This window comes from Alligator sinensis, unplaced genomic scaffold (assembly GCF_000455745.1).
Source record: "Alligator sinensis unplaced genomic scaffold, ASM45574v1 scaffold569_1, whole genome shotgun sequence".
In the NCBI taxonomy this organism is placed as follows: Eukaryota; Metazoa; Chordata; order Crocodylia; family Alligatoridae; genus Alligator; species Alligator sinensis.
In genome coordinates, this window is record NW_005841914.1 from 3,218,283 (window position 1) to 3,228,503 (window position 10,221).

At 48.5% G+C, this 10,221-nt stretch overlaps 1 protein-coding gene across 13 annotated transcripts in view; it reads right to left on the reverse strand.

Annotated features, from left to right (window-relative positions):
- Positions 1-2,903: 2,903 nt before the first annotated feature.
- KAZN (kazrin, periplakin interacting protein) overlaps positions 2,904-10,221 on the reverse strand; it is a 236,425-nt gene continuing 229,107 nt past the window's right edge. For 12 of the 13 annotated variants that reach the window (XM_025198103.1, XM_025198101.1, XM_025198104.1 and 9 more), the window contains 5 exons: positions 9,045-9,250; positions 8,346-8,464; positions 5,101-5,332; positions 4,312-4,413; positions 2,904-3,846 (listed from right to left, as the gene is read on the reverse strand). In XM_025198103.1, the coding sequence (XP_025053888.1) occupies positions 3,676-3,846; positions 4,312-4,413; positions 5,101-5,332; positions 8,346-8,464; positions 9,045-9,250 (830 nt within the window). In that variant the 3' untranslated portion in view covers positions 2,904-3,675. The remainder of the gene's footprint in view (positions 3,847-4,311; positions 4,414-5,100; positions 5,333-8,345; positions 8,465-9,044; positions 9,251-10,221) is intronic. The other variant, XR_003092892.1, reaches the window with a different exon arrangement.

The following is a 10,221-nucleotide window of genomic DNA, read 5'->3' on the forward strand; positions in this document are numbered from 1 at the left end:
TTTCATATGTTCATTTTTTTTTTTTAAACACAAAAATGAAGCAGTTTTGCATCCCCAACAGCATGCAGGAGCCATGGCTGAGTACAGCCAGGTTGCTGACTACTTTATCCGCGCACTGTCCGAGATTTAATTCGGCTTTGATAAGCACATGGAGGCACCATGAAGTGTGCTCTATGATAAGAAAATCCAAGCCTCCAGTTATGCCACCAGTCCCAACAGATGTAATTCCTTAACCTACCCTTTCCCAGTGCTGTTTTAATACAGCCATCCCAGTGCGAGCTGTGATCTGAACAGGTCGCATTAGCCCAACTGCTCCATGTGTAACCTTTCCTTGGACAGGCAACCTCAAAGAGAGGCTGTGTGACTTGCAGGGATGTCAGCGGGTCAGAAGGTGGTGCTCTTCCCTCTATTTTTATACCTAATCATCAACCTCATCTATCCAGGGTAAGGGGCATGCTGGAATCCACCACTTCGGTGTGCGGTGCCAGCTCTTGCCAGAGATGCCCCGATTTCTTGTGGATCTGAAATTCCCACTGCACTTCCTATGAGCCTGGGAATGAATTACCTGCAGATTTGTAGCTGAATGCCAGCACAGGTGTCACCCAGATCCTCCCAGCAGTTTCCGCTGGATGCAGCTTTCTTTCTTCAGTCTCCATGGGGAGGAAAGAGGCTGCTTAAAACTGGTGCTTCCAGAGCACGAGCTACAGGAAACGTTGGTCTCCCAATGGGGGTGGGGCTGGGCAGTGTAGCCCTGTTCCCCTTCTGGGGCCAGCATGGGTGTTGCATGTGAGATGCACCTTATCATGTTGGGATGGTTTACTCAGGAATGATCCTACCTTGAGCAGGAGGCTGGACGAGATGTCCTCATGAGACCCCTTTCAGCCTTACTTTCCTTTGATCTTACGCATTTCAGAGAGATTTTTGCAATTGACCAAGCCTCAGACAACTTCATCTGAAAAGAAGAGACACTTTCCAAGGCATCATGCCATAGGTTTAATACAGCTTGAGAAAGCCAAGCCTCTTAGCGGCTACCATGGCCACAGCTGTGAAACAGGATTCACCACATTGCCAAGCATGTCCTGTTTACCTGAATTGAGAGCCCTGGGAACAGAAGGAAGCTGTGGGAATCAAAGCAAAGTCCTGATGCAAACATTTGCACGGGAGGGATGGTGTTTGTTTGGCAGTTTAAACAAGGGGCCAAACCAGGGAACTGGCTCTCTGCAGTCGATGAACAAAGGAAGTGATGTTTCTGAATTACAGCCCCAAAATCACTGAGTTTCGAGCAAGAACCTAGCCCATGTTCCTAACACCGAGCACTCGAGCTTGAACGTCACGGCACTCGAGCAAATGTTTCTTAACCTTCTGCAACGTTCCCCAATTAATTCTCTTTTCCTAGTCAGAGTCCCCCAGCTGGTATAAGGCAGCATTCATTTACATCAGTTGGGGTCCTGGCACTAGGGGCTTGTCTTCAGTGTTTGGTCCAGTGCAAAGCAGTTTCTTCTGAGACGAGATCAACCCATTTTGATTGCTATGGCAGAGTTATGATTCTTTCTCTTGCTCGGCTTGGTCACCGCGTCCATAAAAAGCGTCAGCTGTTAGATTTCAATAAATGATCCAGGCCAGGCTCTGGTAGGACCCATGTCTAGTTGCCTGTTCCCTCCTCCAAGTCTTCCAGGGACTTTCCAGAGCTGAAGCAGCAGATGAAGCTCCTAGAGCAGGACAGACAACCTGGGCCGCTCCTTTGCCCTCCCTGGTAACGATCTTCAGGGAATCTGAATTCTAGCTCTAGGATTTGGCAAATGACCCTGCACTTTATACCGAGCTAAGAAACAGAGAGCTCTGATTTTACACGTGGCAGGTTCAAAAACTAGGACGGGATCTAAATGAAGAGACTTGCCCTCACCCCCAGTTTTTATGTCCACTGCCTACAGAAATGAACTCCTTTGGGGCCAGGTTGTAAATCATTTATTCCTGAAGGAGACAATTGCTTTGTGCAACTCCTTGTGCAAGTCCCTGCTCACCAGTGGATATAAGGGCTTTAATATCTGTCCCTCAGTGATTTTACCTACTGCCTATACAGCTGGAGTGACTGGGCCAGGTAGAGCACACCAGAGAGACAAGTCTTTATAGTTTGCACTAGATGGATACACTTTTAAAGGAGACCCACTACTTCCACTTGGGATTGTTAGAGATCGGTGTGATTAAGAGGTGTGTATGAAGTAAGCTGAGCAATGGTAAATGGCTTTGTAATGGGACAAGAAGACTTTACTCTCTAGCATGCCATCGGCAAAGGTCTTTCAGCGGGTGAGGAATGCATCCTGGCTGCTCCAGACTCTGCTGATTGGTAGGGCAGCTGTGGGATGGAAAGAGGCTAAGCAAACATTCAATAAAAGATGGAAAACTCTCTCGTGCTGAGCACTCCCTAGCAGCTGGAAAAGGGTCACTTTCTGGAATGACAGCTTTATTTGAAGCAAAACCTATTACAGTCTCAGCCTTGTGCACAGGAAGCTATTGCGTTAGTCGTTTTGCCATCACGTAACTGGTCTACGTTCTGGCATATCCGAAGTCAAGGCCATCAGGCTCATTTTTCAAATTCAAATCTCAGTCTAGATTTGAACTCAGGACTGGATAGCTAGGGGAATGGTGCACTGACTCATTGTACTATAAAGCCTACTGACTAGGGACTGTAATTTCATTTGCTGCAATGAGCAAGGGCCTCTTGCAATACTTCCTGCTCCCTCCTAGGATTTTGGTGTGGGTAAAATATCCTTAGCACATTTTTTCAAAGAGATGAGATGCAAGAAGATATCAGCCTTAATGAACATTTTCAGGCAATGTCTCCTGCCCTGAGGTCTCCTCAACTAGCGACTGTCTTAAAAGCCACAAACTGTCCCAGTGATGTATTCAGCTGTTTAATATATTATACATAATGAAATTATACACTGTCATGGTGTATCACAAAGCAAGTTATTATCCAACAGTAATTCTCACAATTCTCTGTGAGGTAGGTAAGTAGCATTACGTCCACTTTACAGATGAGTAAACTGAGGCACGGAGCGGTTAAATGACTTGCCCAAGTTCACAGAGCGAAGCAGTGGCAGAGCAAGAGCAGACCCCAGGAGATCAGACTCCCTTTCCCCCTGCTGCAACCACTCAAACACGCTCTTGGCCGAGATAACTTAATGTGTTACTGAAACAGGACAAATATACTTACCAGCAATCTACAGTTACCATTAGCACTTGGAAACAGCACAGGCAGCAGCATTACAATTTCAGTTTTAGGCAAAGTAGGGCAAGGCTGCTTGTTGACTGGAGTGGGGTTTGGGTCAGGCCCAAGCAGAGACACATGCCGGGAGGTCACAGGGAGTCCTCTCTGCAGAGGGGTTGCAAGGTGCCAACAAAGCTTCTCCTGTTTGCAGGGAGGAAAGGAGTACCTTAAGGAGCCATGGCCTGCCAAGTCTGTTGGTCCCTTCTCCTCTCGTGGCCCCGTTTCTTTCCCCGAGTCTCCCCGGGTGCAAGTCCCTGCAGAGACCAGCTCCGGTGCAGTCAGCGCTGCAGACTTCCTTGTGGGGTTTCCATTATCCTCTCCCCTTGCAATACTCACTGCAGAACTGCACCTTCCTGATGCAGCTGGCTCTCGGTAGTTATGCGGGAGGGTGGGCAGGAATTTCTACCTCACTTGGCTGGGCTAATGATGGCGTTCATCTCCTCTGCCAGGTGCTTCCGCAGGATGTGCTTGGTGCTAGGGATGCCCAGAGCTGTCGCCATGGCTTCTGCGTTGAATGTCGGCTCTAGCACCAGCACAGCCCCATGGACTCCGCTGTTCATCAGGTTGTCTGCGTACTCCTAAAGGCGACCAAGCCATAGAGTTACCCAGCAAGCAGGTGTCCTGCCCCTCCTTTGCTAGTAGCTGCTGACATGAGAGCAGATGATATTCGTGGCTGCTCTGGCTAGGGGTCAGCAGGCTGGCTGGCAGGGGCTCCTCGCCCCTGCCTGACTGCTATCTCCCCCCATATCAATCCCACAGCGCTTAGGTCTTTTTATACTACATACTTCCTCTGCCCGTTATCAGTCTCCGCTGATGAGGACTGAGCCTTACAAAGGCAGTCTTCCCAGGCCTCACTTCAGGAGCTATCCTCTGGGGATGCAACCCAACGAAAAGGAAGGCAAATAATGTCTCAACCACGTCCATCAGTGAAATTCTCCCCTGTGCAAGGCACTAAGCGGTACGTGGGCCTGTGGGTTGGGGCTCTGCACAGCGAGGCATGGCTATGCCTAGTGCTCACAATCTGTACAAAGAGCAGGTCCTACCTTCAGATCGATGTCCCTCACCCACTTGAGCACCCGCTGATTTGTCCAGACAAGGGGGTCGACGTTCTGCATCTCGCAGCGAGCCCTCCGCTCTTGCAGAACCTACATGCATAAATATCAGCATTATTCACAGTACCATGGTCCTTGCCACCTCCATTCGACACTGCTTCCACAAAGCCCAGAGCTGTATCCTCTTCTACCATTGCCAGACCAAAGATCCAGGCCAATTGTTGGGGGTCTCGGAGGAAAAGAAGGGAACAAACAGCCCAGCATACCTGGAGTCAGTCCAAGACAACGCAGTACAACCTAAAACGGTCACTGGCTGAATGACATTTTCCTTTTTCTCTGCTTGCTTTCCAGGTATAGAAGGATCACTTAGAGTTGGGGAGGTGAAATCCCTTAACGTTACCTAAGCACCTCTCACCAACAACAGAGTTCAGTGCAGCCCACTGCCTGCCATACAGCTCAGTTTTGCACGTGCCTTGCTAGATGAGAGCTACTCCAGCAAACCTGAGCAAGTCTGTCTCCACTCAATGCAGCTGCTGGGCAGAAAGGCTATGTAATATATATAAAACAAGGCCAACCGAAGATGAGGATGCTCTGTCCCGGAAGCAGCTGAACCATAGGAGACGAGAACTGGGAGCACAGAGTGCTTGCTCCACAGACACTAGGATTAGCCTTGGCTGGAAGACCGATCCTTCGTTATACAGACAAGCAGCTCCCCCAGAATGGGCCACCCGGTATACCAAAGCCAGCCATACTGCCCGGTTTAACCCTTTCTCTTCTCACCTCCTTGCTGAAGTTGACTTGAAAAAGCAGCTCTATTCCCAACAAGATGCTGATCTGGTGGAACTTTTTGGACACGTTAAGGTGCTTCTCCAAATCTCGTTTTATCAGTGAGTTCAGCATCCGTCCATCAATGAGATGATTTTGGAAAGCTTGGGAGTACTGAGACAGCCCAATGTCATTCAGCCAGGCTTTGGCTACCCAGTGGTGATCCAGCTCAGAGGCTTTAGACAAGCTGAAGAGTGCACAGAAAACAGGAGGGATAAGGATTAGATCTGAGTCACGATGTATGATGCTTCTGCCACGCAGCGCTCAAAATCACATGTCCTTAAGCCTGGTGTGGGGCCAGGGCTTCATTTATTGCTACATGTCTACACTTGCTTTAAAGTCTACGGGGGAAATGATTTGTACTCCCTACATTTAAAAAAACCCGGCAGAAAGTCTGCTGACTTCTTAGCTCCTGTGTTGATCACTGCCATTATCCCCCCTATAAAAAAAATCCAATGCTGGGTGCGTGAAATTATTCAGGATTGCCCATCTCCCTTGAAAACATTTCTGGCATCACCTCCACTAATGAGTATACCCTAGCTACTCGGTCGCTGGCCACAGGATGTCAGCATTGCAGCACAGAAATCCTCTATTGAGGCGGTCGGGGATGTATTATATGAACGGGATAGTCAAATCCATGCACTCCCACCCCCTTCTAATGTCTGCTTTATATCTGGGGGTGAGTCACGGTATCCAGGGAAATATGCCCACACTGGCCACTAAACTCCTCCACCAATGACCATGGTCAGGCACACATCAGAGGTGAAGGGAAAAGTAACCTTGAGTCCACTTTTTATCCTGCTTGCCCTGGATGTACAGCCCTATAACTCCACGAGCATTAATGGAATTACTTGCAGTCTGTTGGTAGCCGCGTTAAAACTGGGTGGGAGATGCCCAGCTGCTCTGGCAAGGGGCTCAATAGCATTACCTTAATTAATCTAGCCTCGCCCTCTCTTCCCAGCTCTGAAGTGTGTAATAAAGCAGAGACCTAGCAGAAAAGAAAGACTCTCGTGTCAGGAGACTTATTTCCTCTCCTTACAATAGTAAATGCAATGCTAATTTAGAGCGTGCCGTGTTAATTAGCTGCTTGCTTCTCTTAACTCTCAGGAGACGGGGCTTCCCAGAACAAATCTGAGATATGGGCAACAGCAGAGAACTTCCTAGAAAGCAGGTAGGTTAAGGTCCAGCATTTATTTGCAGATTATCGTCTGCCCCTATAATGCAGGGACAGAGCTGACACTGAACTGCCGCTCACCATGGCAGCTCCTCCCCGATGCGCTTTGAGGACAGCAAGCAGCAGCCCTCCTGGAGCCTCACTCCGGGCCCCAAGGGGTGCAGACCCCCGTGTTGCTTCCCGAATTTCTATCTGGGATACTGCAGCCAAAGAGCACCAGCCCCCCCTGCTCAGAGCCATGCGCCAGCAGACAAGGGGCAGGACTCGTCCCCGCGCACGACTCCTCCCCTGTGCCTCTGCACCGGCTGGCAAACGGCGGCCGGGATCTCTGCTAGGAATGGGAAGTGGTGGATGCCCCCTGCTTCCAATTCAACCGCAGGCTGAGAAGCTAAATTATATATACCATGCAGCCACCGAGCATTAAAAAGCCATAGAGAATCACGGACGTCTCTAGGCCCTAGATGACTTAGAGCCTGGGATTAATACCCCAAAGACTCTCCCTTTGCCTGAAAAAGGGTGTTTGTACCCAAAAGCTTGCAAAGAACAATTTTCCCAACTATTTAGTCTAATAGAAGAGATCACATTTAGCCAAAGAGCCTTGTCTGCCGATGTCTGTAGACCAACACGGCTACAGCCAAGACCCCCTAAGGCTCAGGATCAAGGTAAAGCTAAAACTAGCCATTTTCAGCCCAGCCAAGGTGGCCACAGGTCTAGAGAAGATACGGTCTGATGTAGAAGGGAGCTATGCGGGGTCGTAATCTTGGCAAAATCTTGCTCTGGTTTGCTTTCTTTTCCTGACGGGCTAGTGACGCCCATGCTCACATCTCACTAGGCCACTAAGAGGGCTTTTTCTTTTCTTCTCTTCTCTCTTTTTTTCTTTTCGATTTGGTGGCTTTAAATACCAGAGACGGTTTGATGTATTTATTTTTTTTCTTTTTAAAATCAGCTTGGCCAGCACTACGCTCTACACTTGACTAATTAAATGAGCAAAAATGATGGGGAAATCACCGAGGGAAATAATTATGCAAAACAAAAGCATCAGTTTGGTTCAAGTGACTTTTCTCCCACACCGAGCCCAGCAGTATGGATTCTTCCCCAGCACTTTACTTTTTTTCCCTCTTTCCTTTTTTTTTTTCTTCACAGAAAATTTAATCTCTCTTTGCCTGACTTCTGGAGATAGATAAGTGTGCACGTGTGTACACACACACCCACTCCAAGGAGGTTTTAAGAAAAATGAACTTGCTTTGCAGAATGCAGCAACTGTGAGTTGTAAAGGTCAGACTAGCATTAGGCAGTGCTATGGGAAGCAAAACCAGGGTAAAGGTTTGAGGGCGCCAAAAGTTGTTATGAGTTGTCCTTGAAATGATAGAAAAATACAGCTGCAGAAGCTTTAGGTAACCATGCCTTTAACATGTTTTAGCTTTACTTTTTTGGTATTGGCACAAATTAAAAGGTGTAATCAGATAGGCCAAGTAGTATAAATAATGCTTTAGGATAGTATAAAAGGAGGGTTATTTTGTGATTCTCATCGCTGAACTACCAACTGCCAAATCCACTACATTTTGTTAACATGATGTATTACTTTTCATGATTTGTTACTCTTTGATTTTGCTCTTACCACATAAAAATTCTAATTTAACATGCAAAGTTATTTAATAAGGATCCTTCTGGGAGGCTGTGTTTGCTTTCAGCATTGCTGCTTTAAGTCTTTTAGGGTCCGAAAGGATTAATCACAGCCAATTCCAGCTCAGCATGGTACGATAATGGTAGTGCAGGTATTCAAATAAAATAAAAGGGAAAATAACTGAATTGGCAACAACACCCATGCACAGAGGTGCATGCATTCCTCCCACATGCACCTTGGCATGTACACAAGCATGCACATATGCACAGCTTTGCATGCACACGTGTAAGTATAGGCATGCACATACACATAAGCGTGTGCAAACATATGTGCGTGTGGCCATACACATGCATACACCAATTAATACAGAGTGAAACTCTGATGCCCCGAGGAAGTCCGTACCATCTGCCTGCCTCTGCGTCTCTGTAGTCTTCTATTGCCAGTCGAAGTTTGCGGCGGTGAAGGGAGTTGCACACGCCAAGTTCTGTTGCCAAATCTTCATCGCTCAGAGTTAACAACATCTGTGCTCGAAAGGGAAAAAAAACCAGGCAACCATGGACCTAGGGACTCAGGTCTTGCATGATGGCAATGCAATATACTTGTTTTTATGCCACGTGGTTCCTAAAAAACTATCCCCACATGGTTTCCAAAGTTAACTAACTAAATCATTGGGAAGAGAGGAGCAAGACGTTCAGGGTCTTATCAGAGGACCCAGGTTTTGTTCCCGGCTCTGCCACTGACTTCCAAGGTAACCTTGGGCAAGGCACTTCAGCATTTGAAACCTTAGTTTCCCAGTCTGCAATACAGGAGTAACGAGAGCATCTACTCCATCATACCACTGTGAGGATTAACTCATTCCTTTGAGAAGCCCAGGTTGCATATAGTGAGGAGATGTCGGAGGCGGCCAGGAACTGCTGGACAAGGGAGCCATCATAATCCCCTGTGCTGGCTTGAGCTGCAGCATATGGACCCAGTTTTAGATACCAAAGCCCCTCCAGATGCACAGAGATGGGCAGACTCCCCAATTGAGCCGTCCCCATTGTCGGCAGAGGGCTAGCTAGCAATGCATCAGACACTTAAGTGCCCGGGTGATTCTCCTACCTTCCCGCTCTTGATATTCTCGGCGCAGGCCTTGACGTACATGGGCATGGCCATCACCACCTCCAGCCACGTCTGCACGGTGCTGGCCTTCCACTGAGACATGGGCGTGGTGCGGACCAGCTCCACCTGCTGCAGCCGGTCGACCTGCTCCTCCCCTTCGGACAGGCTGAGGCTCAGGCGGGTCGGGCTGGACAGGCTGTCGGAGTCTGAAATACAAGGCAAACAGTGGAGATGCAGCTGGATGTCTGGCCAAAGGAGCCCTTTTTTTTTTTTTTTTTTTTTTGCAAAAATCTAGTTGGTGTAATAAAAGATATCGCCTCGACCACGAGTCCTGATTCCATCATGATCTAATGCTTTGGTCACAACAGGTTTCAAGAACTCCCTGCAAAACCTGGGAAGCTGCTTGAGATGCACAGATTCCCAGGTTAGGATAACGCTAATACAGTGGTGACAGCGCAGTGCTGCTACGGCCTCATCCAGGGCAAGGGCTGCAGAGTGCCCCAGGAGCTGGCTGCCTCAGCTTTGCTCATAAAACACCACCAGATCATTTCCAGCACAACAACCCCCCCACCAGCCCGGCTGCGGTCTTTGACAAAGTCTGAGTTTAGCTGAACCTTGAGCCAAAGCAGTAACGCCACCGACCGTCAGCAACAGCAGGCACTTATCCTTCACGCAGACCGGCGACACGAGGGGAAACTGCGAGCGTGTTAGATCAGGAGTCTCCTCCCACCCAAAAGTACCGGTCGAGAATAAAAAGAGCTCTGCGATCCCTGTTGGTCTTCAACGCTGCCTCACCACGCGCTTCCCGTGGGGTCACGTCCAATCCAGGCAGATCATCCTTGGTCGCTCTTGGTGCGATTTCAGCCTCGACTGCTTTCTAGCAAACTGCAGCCACCTGAGCCCCTATAGATTCCTGCAGGAAACTGCCAATGCATTGATCTCCGAATCAATAATTGGTTCATCTGTCACTTTAATAAAGATCTTACTGGAAACCAGGGTTGAATCTCACGTTGCTGCAAGAGGCAGGAGCCAGAGGGAGAAAACTGGAACAGTTGTGCTCAGCCAGGTGCATGGCAGCTGGAATAAGGGCGTGCATAGGGTATTTGCTGCCCGCTGCTGATGCTGAACCATGTCATGGGGCCTTCTTGGATGTTGGCTGGGAGACTCACAAATCCTG